General features: G+C 43.1%; 1 protein-coding gene across 1 annotated transcript in view; it reads right to left on the minus strand.

Moving 5' to 3' along the window:
- The window catches only part of LOC136638827 (zinc transporter ZIP11-like), a 178,240-nt gene that overhangs the window by 126,515 nt on the left and 31,651 nt on the right, over positions 1-20,074 (minus strand). Inside the window, exon 4 of the mRNA XM_066612854.1 lies at positions 5,890-6,048. Coding sequence (XP_066468951.1) covers positions 5,890-6,048 — 159 coding nt within the window. The remainder of the gene's footprint in view (positions 1-5,889; positions 6,049-20,074) is intronic.

A 20,074-nucleotide genomic window follows, 5' to 3' on the forward strand; every position in this document is an offset into this window, starting at 1 on the left:
AAGGATCTCTCCAAACTAGAGGAACATGTGGCACAATGGCAGATGTGCTTCAATGTAAGTAAGTAATTGGGGCAAGAAATCACAATTTCACAAACTCTGGGGTGGTGGTGGACAGCTCAATGAAAGTGTCAACCCAGTGTGCAATGACGGTGAAAAAAAAGCCAATTCCATAGTCCGGATCATTACAAAGGGAACTTAGAATAAAATGGTCAATGTTAGTATGCCATTGTAAAAACTGAAGCTAAGGACACATATGGAGTATTCTGTCCAGTTCTGCTTGCCACATTTTAAAAAGAATATAGTGGAACTAGAAAAGATGCAGAAACAATCAAAATGATTAGCCTAGATCAGGGGTGTCCAAAGTTTTTGGCAGGAGGGCCACATCATCTCTCTGACACTGTGTCGGGGGGGGGGGCGGGGAAAGAATGAATTAATTTACATTTAAAATTTGAATAAATTTACTTAAGTTTACATAAATGAATATATTAAAGATGAACTTATATGAATGAATGAAGGTCTTGCACTAGTTCAAGGCCTATAAAAGACCTTGCACAAAGCAAGGCTGGCCTTTCCTTTGCTGCCGCTGCTGCATCACAGATGTGAACAGCAAGCAGTGGAGGAAGCCCTCAACACACAGCTCACGCAAAAAAGGCAAACAGTTGCCTTCACGCTGAGAGCAGTTGTGTCAGGTCAGTGTGGGCTGCAACAAATCTCTGGAGGGCCAGAGGCTCATTGGAGACTGGGGGCTCCCTGAGGGCCGCATTGAGAGGCCTCGAGGGCCGCATGTGGCCCAGGCCTGGGGTTTGGGCGCCCCTGGCCTAGATGCTTTCAAAAGGGGATTGCACAGATTTATCAAGGAAAACAGGTTACAAGTCATGATGACCATATGCATCTTCCAGGTTTTAGAGGTAGCCTTTCTCTAAATGCCAGAAACACGAAGTGGCAGCAAGATACAGGTATCTTGTTGTCTTGTGTACTCCCAGAGGCATCTGGTAAGCCACTGTGAGATGCAGGAAGTTGAACTAGATGGGCCTTTGGCCTGATCCAGCAGGGCTCTTCTTATCTTAATTTCTAAAGCAGTCAAAGAGAGGACAGTGACCCAAACCTTCTTTCCCTGAGTTGTTCCAAATGGATGTAGTGAAAATCTGTTTGATATGGAACAAATTCTGTTTTGATCATCAAGGCTTGAGACACAATTTTAAGGAAAAATGGTTGAGGCAGACTTTTTTTCTCCATGTCAGACTGGCCCACAATTTGCGGGATGTAACAGGTACATCAAAGATCAGAGTTTCTGAGGATAACTGTTCCCTTCCCTCCAGAACTGCCCCAATTATTCAGACTCATGAACACTCTGTAGAAAGTTGTACTGATATGCTGTTTGAGTTGCACTGTTACAATATAGCAAGGTACAACGGACACAGTAGGATTAGTAACAGAAGAAAGCCTTCATAAGAATGGAATGAATGCCATTTCTTAGATTTATAAGGAACATCCACACTCATTTCTACAGAAAAATTAGATCTCAAATGGAAAGAGCTAAGACGAAGAACATATGATTCTATATCTTTTCTGGTATGTGAATTTCCAAAACCAAATATCTGGAGAAACACAAAATACCAGGTATGAAAAGTTAACATTCAAGGCTCAATATTTATCAGATCACCAAAGTGAGTTTTTAGACTTCCTCAAAGGTCAAGAAATTATAATGACAAATACAAACTGAGCATTTGGAATTCAGAGTTAGGATCCCTTGTTCCAAACCAGGAGATTTCTAGCTACTTCTTGTGCTATGCTTCTTCATAATCACTATGGGGAGCTTCCATATACCTCAGTATCATCTTTTTCAGCAAGACAGATTTGAACAACTAGAATTCACAGGAATATGATAATGACAGCCATCAGTGGAATCAAATTGTTTCTACTACATATTGGCAAAGACTACCCTGCTTTTCAGAGAGAGTTCAAACCATAGAGTATTTTTAAGCAACTGAAAGGAAGATTAGCAGCAAAGCTCCGAGGCAGGAGAGAGTTGCACATTAAGCCTCATTATCTTGCTAAATGCAACAATCTGCTGGCGAGGAAAGAAAATGTGTCATCGCCAGGCTGTGCAAAGAGTATGAAATATAATTGGAGGCTTATATTATACACATGAAAACACAGTATCAGACTGCTCATCGAATGGCATAGCAGGAACAGGATCACCAAAGCAGAGACTCTCTCTTCATAGTATAAAGGATGCTGAAATACAGGTGCTGTTCCAGAGAACATTCAGAATCTTAGTGTAGTCCACTGGGAATACCAAGTGCTCTTTCCATAACCTAGGAACATAACCTAGGAATTTAACAGTTACCATTATCTCTTTATTGACACTAACCAGGACATATTAATAGTCATTCAATGTTCCCATCCTTTTGGTGAGCTAATCTGCAGCCTTTATGCAGTCACTGTTATCAGAGTTCATGAACAATTACACAGTGCTGAATTACTAACCAAGACAGTATTGATCGAGAGCAAACTCCATTTCTCTCACATGAAGGCAACTCACTAGCTCTGAACACTTACAGAGCAACAAGAGTTATACATAATCCAAACATCTGCTAAGAAGCCTCAAGAGGATGTGTGGTGCCTGCTCTACAAGCTTCACTTAAAATATTGCAAAACATTTTATCTGAAGATTTGGAGAGGATCTTACCTGATGTAACCTTTATAGTTCACCTAAATAGCCCAATTTTCTTTTTCCTACAATGCCAGGAAAGATTTCACTACGAATTAACCAGGAGAGATGCTGCTATCAATTTTCTCTGAGTTATCATTCCAATAGTTCACCAACATTAAATTATAATAAAGTGCTAATTGAGTAATAGTATTCTATTCACCTACTACATCATGTGACTGCTAGCTGAAAAAGACACCCGAGAACTAGTGCTCACTGACCCCCAAATTTGTGTTAAGCTTTATCTTCTATATGTGGGCATTAAGAATCTAAAGGAATTCTAAAGGCATGTGGGCATTAAGAATCTAAAGGTCTAGAACAGCTGGGTGGAAAAAGCTCCCTTTTTTCAAGCTTTTCAAAAAAATTCCAGGAATAAATTTAAAATTTCAGGGGAAATGGAAAAACAAAATTTAGATGGACAGTGTTCTCTTCTAGAGGAATGAATGAATGCTTTTTAAAACAGAGTATTGCAATCCCTACATAATGTAAACTCAAATCTCAAATTCAAGATGGTGCCATTGTCACTACTGTAACATTGGAGGCTTAAGAACACACAGTGGGGACAATCCTAACCAGGTCGACTCAGAAGTAAGTCCTATTTTGTTCAATGGGGCTTACTCTCAGGAAAGTGTGGTTAGGATTGCAGCCACAGAAAGACACATTTTGGATTACACTCCTCGCCACCATGTGTTTTGGATATCAGATTTTTACGTATTTTGGAATCCATGCGTATACCTAATGAAATATCTTGGGAATTGGACCCAAGTTGAAACAGGAAATTCATTTATTTTCATATACAACTTATACACATAGCCTGAAGGTAATTTTATACAATATTTTTAATAATTTTGTGCAACCCATCACTTGAGGTCAGATGTGGAATTTTACACTTGTGGTGTTAAGTCAGTACTCAAAAGTTACATTTCTCAGAATAATTTGTATTTCAGAATTCCATATAAGGGATGCCCAACCTGTACTACCAAAATACAATTGATCAATATGATAACTTATGTTGAGAAGGTCCCCCCCCACTACAGATAACATATTAGCATGCCCCCCCCCAAACAGATCTACTCTTAGAACAAAACAGAAGTGGAACCAAGAAGACAGAAATATGAGATCACTATTTAAATGTTTCAGGTTCAGCTTACTATGAGAAAAGCTGAAGCGCACATAAAGAACCAAAGACCACTGCCTTGCCAACAATGGAGCTATTTTTCCATCTCTGGCACAAACACAATGGAACATTTCCCCAAATTCAATGTCATTCTTATAAAAAGTAGAATTTTATATTTTTGTTACAGGGCTATATAGTTTTATTCTATGTGAACAGCTAAAGGCTAAAGTTATTGCAATAACAACTGGTAGTTTACTGCTCTTTTGGAGGTACCCCTAAAATCAGCTGTTTCAATCTTCCTACTGGCCTGCCAAAGATCTGGAAATTCAGGAGGCCTTCCTATGGAACAGATTACAGTAGAACTTAGAAGGTCAGGTGCAAGGGAGTGGCAACAGGATTCAGGTGTCTTGTTGTCTTGTGTGCTCTCCAAGGTATCTGGTGGGCCACTGTGAGATACAGGAAGCTGGACTAGATTGGCCTGATCCAGGAGGGCTCTTCTTATGTTCTTAGAACTGTGTACAGGTGCCCGCATTACCTGCAGATTTGGAATCCTCAGATTTGATCATCCACAGGTTCTGAGCCCACAGATGGGTCCAGCCTGTACCCTCGAGAGGCAATCGGAGTTGTGCTTCCAATGCCTCCAGAGGCCCTTCTAAGGCCTCTGGAAGGCCAAAAAAAGTGACTTGCAGTTTTCGGCCAAAAATCACATGTCACTATTTTCGGCCTTCCGGAGGTCTCAGAAAGCCTTCTGAGGGTCAGGGTGGTATACTCTACCCTCAGAAGGTCCTCCAGACGCAACCAGAGCATGGCTCCATGGGTTTGGAGGGTTTAGGGGTCCAAAATCAGCTGATTCAATCATCCGCAGATTTTGGTATCCATGGGGGTTCTGGGAACAGACTCCTTGCAGATACCAAGGGCCACCCTATACTGACTCTCTGCTTCAGATTTAAGGCAGTAAGGCAAAACAGATTGTTCAAAACACCAAATCAACAGATTTCAAAGGAAGAAAATCCCACCTGAGTCAACTAAAATCTCCTCTTGGATTTAAAAAAAGGAAAAAGAGACAGTTCTACAAAACAAGAAATTAAAAAAAAAACAAGCAGTGTTTTAACTCAAACAATAATACAGCCTCAGAAATACAACTTTATTATATCTCCAGCAGAAAAAAACCAATGATATTTTGCTTCAGTGTGAATACTTAGAGAGGGCAATGCCTCTTAATTTGCTTCACTTCACCCACCACAGCACACAGATGTGATCATTTGGTACCAGGAATTGCTACAGAAACACAAGGTCTCAGGGTCTTTCCAAGATTTCTGTCAGATATGCAAAAAAAAAAAAAAAGCCCCAACACTATTTGTGGTTAATTCTATTCCACAAGGTTTGTTGGCGAGGGGAAGACTTTTAAACAAGCAGGAGAATTTTTTTTCCTTCTCCTTTACTAGTGAAAAAGGAAGGAAGGAAGGAAGGAAGGAAGGAAGGAAGGAAGGAAGGAAGATAAACGAACAAACATTAAAAAGAGTATTGCTAAGCCATAAGCAATCTATACATTAAATAATAAACCAACAGAAGAATTTTAAGACTGGTCACACTTGACTAAAACACCTATGCTACCTATGCTAAACTGATGAAAGCTGGGTGGATGTGTAGGGTTACACAGGCTGTATCAATAATAGGTGACAAGGTATAACTTTCCAAATCAGCCATCAACGTAACCTAGAGTCCTCCTCAGTTGCAGAGATATCACCATCACCCCAAACTTAGATGCTGTTGCGAGGTAAAGAGGAACCTCTCCACATCATACGCATCTTAGTACAAAACTTGAACAGTTCCAGCATAATGAGGGGTCAGTGATACAGTATGTGCAGAAGGTTCCATGTTCAAGTTCCTGACAACTCCAGGTGAGGCTGGGAAAGACCCAGCAGAGCTGCTCCCTGTATAAACAGTGTTGAGAAAACAGCCCAATGGTCTGGCTTAGCATACAGCAGCTCCATATATTGCCATCAGATGGTGTGAGAAATGGATATTCCTGACAGAGGCTATTAAAAGGGTTACTCACCAGCCAAGGGAGAAGGAGATCGGCAAAATACACAAATGCTGCTCCCAGAGTGAAGCCAACCATCACAGGGAAGAATGCAAAGGCCCCAAACTTCCCAGATTCCTCAGCCAGTTCAATGGCAGGTGCAAGGAGTGACCAATAAGATGCAGCCAGCATGACCTAAACAATAGGCGGAAGAGTTAATACCACTTAAACTACAACAACATACTGTATGCCTTTCTTATTAAATCAGAAACTTCTGAGACAGAGTATTGTTAACAACATCATTTCTCCATATGTGAACACTGAGACTTGTGTCCAAGTTTGATTTTATTTGTTTAAAAAAATCAGTAAAATTGTTCACTTAAAAACACAGAATCCTTTTATGATAAGCAATAACTGAATATACATACAAAAAGGAAAGACAGAATATTATCTGGGAACACTGCACTGAACAGGCATAGGAGCAAAGGAACCTGATAGCCCAGGGTCCTGATATATTTTAATTGGATGCTTCAGCAGAGCCCTTAAGAGGTCAAGCAGGTTCGATTCTGGCTACAGAGCTTTCTTTTAAAGAACACAGGAAGATCACACCAGAAGGGTCCAGCTAGTCCAGCATGGTTAATAAATTGCAATTTTTGTTATGCTTAATTTTGAATTTGTGAGCCACCTTTGGGAGGTCAAAAGGTTGTGTAAACACTCATGCTTGCTCCCTCTCCTTACATACGAGAGAGAACAGCTGGAATGTCTGCTCCTGGAACAGCTGGAAGTAGTTCAGCACACTCTCTTACACATACATACAGGGTCCCCCTGCCCCATCCCAGTTCCCAAAATTGGAAAACTGAGCACAGACATCTAAAGTGAAGAAGAGCAAAATGGCACAATTCATGCCATAGTGGGCACCACAGTGGGTTCTGTCTCTATGAATTCCAATTTGGGTACTTCTCAGGAGACACGAACATCAATCTGAGCTGTTCACAGTTTTTTTTCTATTTACACGTTTGCAAAAAACAGTGCAAGAACAGCAAAAGGCTAAAACGCTCAAGTCCTAAGAGTCCCTATGGTGTTTTCCTCTGAACAGGACGTTAACCAGAAAGCCCACAGCCAAAAGCAGCAACAAGGACACAAAATACAATACGCCTATTCCATGGCAAAGTAATAATATCACAATAATCTTTCCAAATAGCTGGCTCAGGACTACACAAGAGTCAATTTTTAACAACCATTATTCTTAAATTGCCTATAATGTTATAGAGAACTTGTGCTCTCCTAAAGATAGATTCCCTCAGTAACCGCTTGTTTATCCTCTCCCCCAACCCGCAGACACTGTGTCGAACTTCTCTTCAAAGAGCTATAAGCATCTTTCCAATTTGCACTACTACGCCTTAGCGCTAGCAATAAGCATAAATGCCAGTGTGTATCTGCCCTCACATGGTCAAGTGAGTAGTCCATTGATCAAACAAACAAGCAAAGATCTGTACCGTGACCTAAGGTGCACTCCACCAGTAGCAACCACAGTCTGTCAGAATGCCAACTAAAATAAAAATGTCTTCAGCCCCCACCAGAATAACTCTAATGAGGAGGATGTTCTTTATCCATAAGTTTCAAAGCTGCAGTACCACCACAGAGAAGATCCTGCTTATCGCTGCCACTCCTCTAGCTTCATGCATCAGAGTCCCCTCAGATGATCTTAAAGGGCAGATCACAATATTTGGAAGCATATGGTCCTGAGAGCACCCTGGTCCCAGACCAATAACACCAGCATCTTGAATTCGACCCAGAAATAATCCTGCAGCCAGTGTTGTCGCGAGAGCAGCGGCCCAACAGAGTCAAACCACTGCACTTCAGCAACAATACAAGCCACTGCATTCTGTGCTAACTGCAGTTTCCAAACCATCTTCGAGGGCAGCCTCATGTACAGCACATTACAGTAGTCTAACCAATATGTCACTGAGGCACAGTCTGCCAAGGCCAAGGCCAACAGAAACTGGTCAGCTGCAACTGGCACACCAACCAAAGCTGGCCAATAGCAGCCCTGACTACAAGTACCACCTGGAGATCCTGAAGGAGCTGTGGATCACAGAGAACTCTCAGGTTGCACACCTGTTCCTGCAGAGGGAGTGTCACCACCTTTCAGGACAGGTAGATAGTCTGAATTATGAATTTCCAAACCAGCAGGACCTCTGTTCTGCTCAGATTTAGATTCAGCTTATTAACCCACATCCAAATCCCAACCATCTCCAAACAGTGCCCCAGGACCTCAATGATTCCCTTAGAATTTGACAGAAAAGAGACAGAGCTGAGTGTCATGAGCATACTGATGACTGAGCAACTTCAAATTCCCAGATGACCTCGCCCAGCAGTTTCATGTGAAGGTTAAACAGCAAGGGGAACAAGATAAGAGCCCTGCAGCTCTCTGCATGTCACAGACCAGAGTATCAAACAGGAGTTCCCCAGCAGCACCTTCTGGGGAAAGAAGTAGAACCACTGCAAAACAATATCTTCAAGTTCCAACTTAGGTTACCAACCTCAAAGAACATCATGGTTGATGATGCTGAAAGCTGTTGAGAGGCATACCAGGACCAACAAGAATGCACTATCCCTGTCCAGTCCCCAGTACAGGTCATCCCCTAAGGTGACCAAGGCTGTCCTGGAGACGTGTATTGTGTGAACAGTACTGGGGAATTCAACTCATTGAGAGTTAGTGTAGTATAACGATTCAAGTGTCAAACTGTTAAAAATCCTCCCTTACTCATGAAGCTCATCGTGTAACCCTGGTCCTTTCACTCTCTTGCAATCTTGCCTACCACAGGAGATCATTGTGAAGGTAGAATGGGCAGGGCGGCAAACCATGTATGTTGTCCTAAGACCCTTGGAAGGGAGACAGGATAAAATTGCAAGTAACAGTGAGTTTGAAATGTTGAACTTGACCAATTACACAAGGTAAAAACAAAACGGGAAGCGATTCTGGAGCAGCTTTGAGAATTTCTTTCAGTTCCGTTATTATTCAAAAAATGCGGATTCTACTAAACCAAAAATATTCCCAATTCAATCAACAAATTATATTTGCAGATATTCAGCCATTTACATAACCTTGGCTGTAAATACTGCATAAAGTGCCTAATGCCTTGGCAATAACGATGGAGAAGACTCGCAAGAAGGATTTTGCACTGGGAAAAGAGATGACGGTTCATAAGCTTCTGCTGTTGTCCTATTTGGATATTATCTTCCCCTGTGCTGGAAGCTGCCAAATCAAGGTCTCTTCCAAGCAGCAAAAAGAGAGGAGAGACAGCTGGACGACAACAATATATTTAGTTGTAAAGCAGCATTTACCCAAAACAGCCATATATTACGTACAATATGATGGTGTCACCAAGTCACAGGCATGGAGGTAGTGAGCCTTGTTGAAGTGGCAATAGCAGTGCTGCAATGTAATTATTCATCTGTTTTTTACAAACAAACACAGAATACACAGATCTTATCTTTGCGCTCTCTTTCTTGGTAAAAAAAAAGCAAATGCATGGCTGTCAAGGAAAAGACGGAGGGCAAGTCCCAGAAGGCAGCAGGCTGACTAAAGGGAGCAGCTCCTAACGTTTAGCACACCCACACCCCCTCCTGTCCCCCGCTCTCCCTTTACTAGACTAACAATGCAGAAAAACCTTGTCCACTTGTACCTGCTGCCACCATCCCAGGCCAAAGAGACCAGTGGAGAGGAGCCACCTGAGAGAAACTCCCCTCCCAAGAGACAATGAACCCCAGGGTTTAAAAAAAACCAAACCCACAGCAGCATCTGCAAGGTGAGGAAACGAGACAATCCACTGAATTACCTGCGAACATGGACTAGGCAGACAAAAATGTAACTAGTTTGTTAAAAGGTCCAACAAAAAGAGTCAAACAATATGGGAGAAAGGTGGGTGGTAAAAGTACAAGCAGGCTAATGCCTAAGCTTGGCTGGAGAGCACCAAGAAAGGGCATAATCAAAATAGATGCAGTAACCAGTAACACACAGCAGATGAACCTGGGATGCTACTCAAAGCTATCAGACCGTAGGACACCAACCTTAGACTCACTGCCTGAAACTAGGGAACTTTGAATGCTGGCCAGAGACACTTAGCAACTAGGAAAATACAGTAATCTGCTAATGTGATCTAGGATAGTCCTTATGTTAAGCTATGTACATGGCTTGAGGATGCCCCAGTCCTTGTTCTTGCAGGTGAGCAAGTGGACATGCCTCTCAGGTAAAAGGTAGAGAATAAAGACTTCCTGTGGGCTGGGAAATATATAGCTTTGCATTGATTATATCACCAAGTTTCCTGATTGGAGGAGAAGAACGCAGCTGGGTCTCTCCATCCCAGCCCTTGAACCTAGACAGACAGGTTTGCTACCCAGTGGGCAAGGTAACCGAGGGCCCAATCCTATTCAACTTTCCAGCTCTGGTGCAGCAACAATGTGAACAAGTGTGCCCATACCTTGAGGAGGCATCTGAGACTGCCCACCACCACCACAGGATGCAGCACACATCCCATTGGTACAGCAGCACCAGCCCTGGAAAATTGGATAGGATTGGGCCCTCAGTTGCTTAGCAGAATAGCTGCCCGGAAAAGGAAGACAAACCTTGAATTCACCATTCATTCACCATACAGCCTGGGAATAATGGAGTTTCCAAACAAAAAACAAGAATGCTGGAGGAGGATTCACCATGGCTTCTGGGCAAATCAACTTGATGTGTTAAGGATCCTGCTTGAGTGCCTGGTAGCCAAGGCTACCTTAATGACCTTATCAATGACTCTCATCACTGAGCATCTGAAAAGCATGAGTTCCTTCAGGAGAGAGTTTCAGCCACCCACTTCCTTCCCACCAAGCAAGCTGTAAATGTTCAGCTGCCTTTCAGGAGAAAGAGTCCTGATGCAGAGCTCCACAAGATGGCAAGCCAATTGGAGGGGTAAGGAGGAACAACAACTGTTCTTACTTAGGAAGGAACTTAGCAACTGTTCACTTGCCAGGATTGGCAAAAGTGGAGGGGGGGGGGAGCTTTTTCAAACTTCGTGCAAGGCAAGAGGATCTTATACGGTTCACATGACAGAGAATACACATTGGGTTATCTGTGAGAGGCAAGAGTCTTCCACAAGAACTGTACACAGTTTGCAAAAGGGGTGGGGTAGTGTGTGCTTTAGACAACATGGAGCTGGACAGGCTAACTGACCAAATACTTAAAAAAAAATCCAGTCAGTCGCACATTTGCTCAGCACTAGTGACCTGATTTGTGGAAAAGTACAATTTCCAAGGACTCCATTGGATCCAAAGCATGACCTGAAGGAAAGACTTGCATTCCTTCCACAGCAGATGACGAGAAGACATTATAGGAAGCAAAGTCACATCACTATATCAATGGTATGGGTCCAAATCCTATTTTAAGAACGTAAGAACAGCCCCTGGATCAGGTCATAGGCCCATCTAGTCCAGCTTCCTGTATCTCACAGTGGCCCAAATGCCTCAGGTAGCACACAAGACAGCAAGAGACCTGCATCCTGGTGCTCTCCCTTGCATCTGGCATTCTGACGTAGCCCATTTCTAAAATCATGAGGTTGCACATACACATCATGGCTTGTAACCCATGATGGATTTTTCCTCCAGAAATCTGTCCAATCCCCTTTTTAAAGATAGACGAACAGGCCTTGCTGAGGGAGAGTCAGCATGGCTTCTGTAAGGGTAAGTCTTGCCTCACGAACCTTATAGAATTCTTTGAAAAGGTCAACAGGCATGTGGATGTGGGAGAACCCGTGGACATTATAGTATATCTGGACTTTCAGAAGGCGTTTGACACGGTCCCTCACCAAAGGCTACTGAAAAAACTCCACAGTCAGGGAATTAGAGGACAGGTCCTCTCATGGATTGAGAACTGGTTGGAGGCCAGGAAGCAGAGAGTGGGTGTCAATGGACAAATTTTCACAATGGAGAGAGGTGAAAAGCGGTGTGCCCCAAGGATCTGTCCTGGGACCAGTGCTTTTCAACCTCTTCATAAATGACCTGGAGACAGGGTTGAGCAGTGAAGTGGCTAAGTTTGCAGACGACACCAAACTTTTCCGAGTGGTAAAGACCAGAAGTGATTGTGAGGAGCTCCAGAAGGATCTCTCCAGACTGGCAGAATGGGCAGCAAAATGGCAGATGCGCTTCAATGTCAGTAAGTGTAAAGTCATGCACATTGGGGCAAAAAATCAAAACTTTAGATATAGGCTGATGGGTTCTGAGCTGTCTGTGACAGATCAGGAGAGAGATCTTGGGGTGGTGGTGGACAGGTCGATGAAAGTGTTGACCCAATGTGCGGTGGCAGTGAAGAAGGCCAATTCTATGCTTGGGATCATTAGGAAGGGTATTGAGAACAAAACGGCTAGTATTATAATGCCGTTGTACAAATCTATGGTAAGGCCACACCTGGAGTATTGTGTCCAGTTCTGGTCGCCGCATCTCAAAAAAGACATAGTGGAAATGGAAAAGGTGCAAAAGAGAGTGACTAAGATGATTACGGGGCTGGGGCACCTTCCTTATGAGGAAAGGCTACTGCATCTGGGCCTCTTCAGCCTAGAAAAGAGACGCTTGAGGGGGGACATGATTGAGACATACAAAATTATGCAGGGAATGGACAGAGTGGATAGGGAGATGCTCTTTACACTCCCACATAATACCAGAACCAGGGGACATCCACTAAAATTGAGTGTTGGGCGGGTTAGGACAGACAAAAGAAAATATTTCTTTACTCAGCGTGTGGTCGGTCTGTGGAACTCCTTGCCACAGGATGTGGTGCTGGCGTCTACCCTAGACGCCTTTAAAAGGGGATTGGACAAGTTTCTGGAGGAAAAATCCATTATGGGGTACAAGCCATGATGTGTATGCGCAACCTCCTGATTTTAGGAATGGGTTAAGTCAGAATGCCAGATGTAGGGGAGGGCACCAGGATGAGGTCTCTTGTTATCTGGTGTGCTCCCTGGGGCATTTGGTGGGCCGCTGTGAGATACAGGAAGCTGGACTAGATGGGCCTATGGCCTGATCCAGTGGGGCTGTTCTTATGTTCTTATGATGTCTTAGGCCCAATGCCATCACCACATCCTGTGGCAAGGAGTTCCACAGACCAACTACATGCTGAGTAAAGAAATGTTACTTGCACTATTTCTCACTTGTATAGGGGGCAATTCTCAACTATTGTTCCTTCTCTCTCCAGTTCCTTAAACCCTCCGAAAATCTGGTCCTGAGAGGAGCTGAAAAACCCATGGGCACAAGACAGTATATGGCACAGGGAGCTGCAGGAGGGAAAGGAAAATAGTCTAAAATCTCACATGCCCCCTTACATGAACGGGAGACAAGGCTTGTGCAACCCATTTTGGGTTGGAGCCAGTGTGACTAGCAGGGAAAGAACTTCACCTTAAGAAACAGCCTGATAATAACTGGTGGATCTTCATAAGCATTTGCTCAGAGCACAGAATTTTGAAATCAACTAGCTTACCACTGATGAGAATGCCATAGCTGTAAGGAAGCAACACAGCTGCAGGATAGAAATCGACTGCCACAAAGAGATAGATTTTGACTCACAAATAAGAACAACCTTAGGTGCCTTTCTGTTTACCCACCACAGACATGAAAGTACTTTTCCCACAAGGAAGATTGCACAACACTAATTCATTGCAAGTGAACCTTCTTTTGTTTTCATTGCACAGGAGTTCGATTTACTGGGCTATTTTTCTCTCCTGTTTTAACCAGCTGTCCTGGAAGCCTTGGGTAAGCAGCGACTTCCTAACTTCAGAGTAATGGATCAGCAGTGTGAAGTACTTTGAACATAATCCAATTTCTAGGAACAGCTTTCTGCCTCACTGGCTATTATGACTGTGCCAGCAAGAACTGGGCTACCGTCCAGAGAGAAAAGGATCTGGGGTCCACACAGCAAAGGTCTGACTTCCTTCAACCGTAATTTCCAGCACTTACAGGCTTTTCCCTCAACTCTGAAAGGTTCAGAGATTCCCCACTTGCTTAAGACTGATGGGAACAGAATGGTAGGTAGCATTCCAAAGCATGGGAGGAATAATTCAAATGGAAAGCCATAATTTGTCATCCCCCCGCCCATGAATTCTAAAGTCCAACAGGAGACAAAGGCTAGATTCCTTTGTTCGTAATATGCGTTAAACCAGGGATGTCAAACTCATTTCGTACAGAGAGCTGAAGATAGCATTTATGCTACCTGCTGAGGGCCAGAAGAGACATCATTAAGTAGATGATGGCCAGAAATAAGCACTTTGTTCTCAGATAGAAACTCATTAGCTGCAAATGACAGAAGATGGGCAAATCTTGTTCATATTTTCAAGATATGAGAGAGCCCAATTATAACAGGGGCCAGATAAATTGCTTCTGGGGGGTGCATTTGGCCCATGGGCCTTATGTTTGACACCCCTTTGTTAAAGCATCAGAAGGCACTCTTGATCTCCATGGGAATAGCTGGTGTCTAAATGGAGAGTGCATGTTTTTTGGCACTACCATCTATGCATAAGAAGTCCAACTGGATGGCATAAGGAAGCGGTTCACAAACTCACCACGGGGCCCTTTGCATCACAGGAGCACTGTGCAACCACTTCTTCCTGGCCATCCAGGAAGAAGAAGCTGGGCAGCTCTCCTGTGGGTGCATCGTAGCACCCTGGGAACCATCGTAGCAATTTGGGAACCATTGGCATAAGGTCTTCATTTGGCTGTTTCACAACTGTTTAGAAACATAATCTCTCTCTGTCTCTCTCACACACACACACACACACACACACACACACACACACACACACACACAGAGAGAGAGAGAGAGAGAGAGAGAGAGAGAGAGAGAGAGACGCATTCCCTTGAAATCATCATTATTATTATTAAATAACAACATGACTCTTTGTAGGCAGCGAAGATCAATTTATTTTTGTGGAGGTACAGCATCATAAGTTTGTAATTACTGCTAACTGGAAAACACAAAGGAGATTTTAACATACCGATACACAAGCAATGTTTTCTTCACCCACCCACCTCCACCATCCCAGATAAGACAGATAGGACATGCGGTCCTATGAGGGCACAGGACAGCAGTCCTCCCAGTACTGCTAAGAATTATGACATTTGGTAGCTCATCCAACTCTTGTTCTTCAAATTCTTTGCATTAGGGCCAGTCAACTCTGATGGAAGGAAACCAAGCACATTCTTAGCTTAATTACATTTGTCTTTCCTATAGGAGAAAAAGAAAAACTGGCAATTCACAGGCAGTCATTAGTGGATTAGCACCATAGTTAGAAAAAGTAGTCATAAAAATGCCACCTTGTATAGTCAGTTCTCTTTATACACAAATTCACTATCTTCAAATTCACTTATCTATGAGGAGCAGAATTGCCACCTACCTCTCATTATCTGTGAATACTGTGCAGGTGAACATGGGGTGGGGGGACTCAGCACAGCTATAAGCAGGCAGGCAAGGTGAGAAAGATTGCAGGAGGAGGAAGAGGAGAAGAGACAGTGGCCTCCTCAGGAGCAAAAAGTAGCACCTGTGCCATGCAGGGGGCTGAGGAAGAGATGCCTATACAGTATACAGCTGACAAGTTGCTGGAGTTGCAGTAATTAAGTCCAGCCAATTATACTCATTTAAAAAAAAAAAGTTGTCAGGATTGGGTCAATTTTCAGCATCAAACGGGCATTGGTATTGGTCCCTGGAGAATCAGACACATTTGTGTCTGCTTCCAGACTTGCCTCACCATCTTGGACACCATCTCAGCTGAACCTGAGGCTGGGGCAAGCCCAGGGAAGGAGCCAAGAGACAGGTAGAGGGCAGGTGAAGCTAGACCATTCACGAATTCTGAGGCCTTGTTGTTGGGCCAGCAACCTTCAATAAGGGATAGGCATCACAGAGGAAGCGTTAGTTGTTGATGAGCCCTCACTGTAACCTAACCCCATAGACTTCAAGTTACAATTCAGTTCATAAAGTTTATGGAGTGTATGGTCAGAAGGGTCCACTGGAACCAAACCCCATTTTCCCCATAGACTCAATGATTCAGTATCCACTAGGTTTTCCAGGAACTTAACCCTAGCAGATAATGAGAACTGACTGTATATTGACATAATCAGAGAGAGAAACTGTCATATGCCAAGTCAGATTGGTCATCCATCCAACTCAGGATTGTCTCATCCAACACCAGCATTTCAAATTATGCTCTGGAAGATCACTTTAGCGGCTCTGCAAAAACAGCGCCATAAGCCATGCTAGCAGCTCTTACATTTGTTCCAGCTCTGCAGAGGGATAGGGTGAAAATGCCACCTCACAAAGCCACTTCCTAGCTCCCACCTTCTCTTCTCAAGCTCCATGCAGCAGGGGAAGGAGTGTTCCAAGAGAAGACAGGCAGGAGCTGTTGCCAATTATATGAGTGACACAAGAAGAAAACAACCTTTCCAGCAAGGAAAGGTCTTCCCTGTCAGAGCAAGGTCCAATAAAACACCAGTTTCACTCACAAGCACCCGCAGATCCCACCCCACTGAATCCTGGCTTCCTTCAGTGCCCTGTTTGGGTGGGAGGGATACTTTGAGGTATGAGCTACTTTCATGAACAGTTGAGTCACACTTACTTGGAAGCCCTGCTGTTTGTTCTATAAGTCCTGACCCAATACATTTAAATGCCTAACAGTCCAATACCATGCATACTCAGACATACCTCTTTTATAGTCAATCGGACTTACTTCCAGGTAAATGTGGATATGATTGCAGCCTTAACCTCAGTTTTAATGTCTAAGCCAGGAGTTAAACTGCACACGTACACACACAGCATTTCCACTGCCTCTCCTCCTAGGGAGCATAGCAAGTAGCTTACATGTAAGCTCTGCTGTTTGTTCAGTAAGCCTGCTCTTCCAAAAACATTTGTTCTGTAAGCCCTGACCCAAAACATTTTAATGCCCAAGCCTTAGATTTAATAACTAAGCTGGAAGTTAAATTCTAATGAGGAAGACAACAATAGGTAGAGCCACATAAACAAAAGGTTGGGGGGGGATACACAATTTTTGGACACATAAAGGGCTCTACCAAACAAAACATTTGAGAACAACTGGCTGGTAGCAACTCTCCAAGGTTTCAGGCAGGGCCTTTCCAAGCTGATACATGGAGATGCTGCCAGGGGTTAACATGCAGAGAATGTGCTCTATCACTGAGCTACAGTGCTTCTTATGAATCCCTTGGACACAACTGAAGCCAAGTCAGACAGAAGTAATGAGATTCTAGAGTGTCTCGACAAATTAAAATTTAACAAATCACTAGCTTCAGATGGCCTCCTCCCAATAGTTCTTAAGAAGCTCAAATATGAAATTGCTGGGTCTGGTCACAAAAATATGTAACCTGTCCTTTAAATCAGCTTCTGTGCCAGCTGTTTGGAAAGTAGCCAAAGTAACACATTGGCTGAAAAAGGATCCATGGGAAATCCAGGAAATTCCAGGCCAGTAAGATTAACATCTGTTCTTGGAAAACTGGTGGAAAGCATAATTAGTGATAAAAATTATGACGCATCTAGAATGAGCCTTACTGGAGAATCAGCATGGTTTCTGCACAGGTACGTTCCACCTCACTAACCTTCTAGAGTTCTTTGAGTTCAACATGTGCGTGGACAGAGGGAATCCAGATGCCATTGCATAACTGGACTTGAAAAAAAGCTCCCTGACGAAGCACCACACCAAAGACTCCTGAGTAAACTTAGCAATCATGGAATAATTGGACAGATACTTAATGGACTGGCATCAGGTCAGTGGTGTCACTAATGGGTGTGGACCATACCAGGTGACATACTCAGGGGAAAGCGATACCACTACTGGCCAAAATTGTGAATATCTTGGTATTTTAAATAATACCATCATACTATTTATCATTCAATGTGTAATTTAATGTAGAATGCAATGAAACAGCCAACATTGAAATATCTGTATTCTATGAAATTTTATAGTCAAATAACCAGAAAAGGAAAACACAACTGCCTTATGTAACAAAATGGACTTATTTAATTCAAACTGACCAATGAGACTGATTGTTCTGAGATTCAATGATGTGTTATTATGACACAGCAGGGAACCAGTAAGGTGTTAATATGAGTTAGCTCTCATTTCCATTTATCAGAGCTAATACTAATACTAATACTAATAATAATAACTTTATTTTTACCCCGCCTTTCTCCCCAAAGGGACTCAAGGCAGCTTACAACAGATTAAAATACATAATTTAAAACAAATAAAAACATATTAACACATTATAAAAACAGCAGTCAGATAAAAAAATAGGTAAAAAGAACATAGAGCAGCAGCAAATCATAAAAGAATCAGGCCTGTAAAAAATATTAAAAGATGTTAAAAAGATGTTAAAAAGGCCGAGAACTCAGAAGGCTTGTTTAAACAGAAGGGTCTTCAGGCCTCACCGAAAGGTCTCAAGAGAGGGAGCCATTCTTAAGTCAAGGGGAAGGGAGTTCCATAGCATTGGTGCCACTACTAAGAAGGCACTATTTCTTGCCGCCACCCCACGTACCTCCCTAGACGGCGGCACTTGTAAAAAGGCCTTCTCAGATGACCTAAGAGGACGAGCCGGATTGTATGGGAATAGGTGATCTCTAAGATTCCCTGGCCCAGAGCAGTATAGGGCTTTAAAGGTCAAAACCAGCACATTGAATTGGACCCGGAAACGAATGGGCAGCCAATGCAGCCACTGGAGAATACTAGAATTCTTAATTAGTTGTGTGAGTGTCATCAAGTTGGCTGCTGGTTTTTGGTGGTTATCGATTTGTTGGGTGACCTGTTCTGTTACATTAAATTAAAGTTGATGGGGTTACAGCAATTCTAGTGCTGCCACTACATTTAGGCTGTGCATATGAATGATATTGTAATTTATTTTGTATGGTCTGGTATGGACCTCCTCCCCGTATCATGGGGAGTGACAACGGGGATGACACAATAAGCTCTCATACCATGTGACGCAAACAGTAGTCACGCATCTGCAACAGACGGGAGGCAGAAAACAGGAATAAATGGGCACTCTTCACAGTGGAGCGAAGACAGTGGAGTCTCCCAAGGATCTGACTTGGGAATTGTGTTTTCTTTACTTGTTCGTAAATGATCTACAGTTGGTACAGCATGGTGACCGGGTTTGCAGATGACACCAAAATTATTCAGGGTGAACAATACCAAAGCAGATTGCCTAGAGCTTCAAAAGTCTCACTCCAAACTGAGTGAAACGGCAACCAGCTCAGACACGCCAAGCACTGGAGATGCTTTTCCAGTCTGCCCTGTAACATGAACACAACTGACTGGTGGAGAAAGAGAGGGTTCAATTGCCAGCAGACACTGAGTAGGTTAGCACTTGCACACAATTTTTGCACACGCATCTCCCCTCCTCCGTTTGCAGCAAAACCCCGGCATGCCCCTCCCTCCCTCCCTGCAGCAGTTTGATGACTGTCCACCAGACACATCTGGGAAGGAAATTCCATTGCCTATTTGGTGCTTGGAGTTTGACTCTTGCTGCCCAGGATCACATTCTAATGCAGCAAGCACACACACCTAGCTCCCTTCATCCCAATTATTTTCCAGGGAGAAAAATGGAAGTACTGTCGAAGCCAGGCTTACCCCACCCCAAAAAAGTAACATAATGAGGAACCACAGCCAGTGGCAAGTAGATCAAGGGAGCTGCAGATAGAAAAGGTTTGGGAACCACTAACCTTAGCATACAAACACATTACATGTGATTTTTTCTTCTTCTAAACACTGCCAATTAACAGTACCTCAATGAAAATGTCAATCGAGTGTGCAACAGCAGCAAAGAAAGCAAATTCCATGTTCAGGATCATTAGCAAAGGAACAGAGAATAAGAATGCCAATATTATACTGTCAATGCAAAACTAAGCTGCTGCCATCTTTGGAACACTGTGTAGCATTCTGGTTGTCATACTATAAGAAAAACAATGTAATGGTGGAAAAGCTGCAAAAGAGGGCAACAAAATAATCGGTGAGCTGGAATACCTACCTTAGGAGGTAAGGCTACAGAGTTTGGGGCTTTTTTCCAAGGAAAAAGGCTATTAAGAGGGAACATGATTAAGAGCTATAACATTATGCATGATGTGAAGAAAACAGATCAGCAGTGGCCAACCTTTCAACTTATAGGGCTCTTGAACCTTTAACAGTTGTGTAGA

The sequence above is a fragment of the Tiliqua scincoides genome, chromosome 2, assembly GCF_035046505.1.
Source record: "Tiliqua scincoides isolate rTilSci1 chromosome 2, rTilSci1.hap2, whole genome shotgun sequence".
NCBI classification, from domain to species: Eukaryota; Metazoa; Chordata; class Lepidosauria; order Squamata; family Scincidae; genus Tiliqua; species Tiliqua scincoides.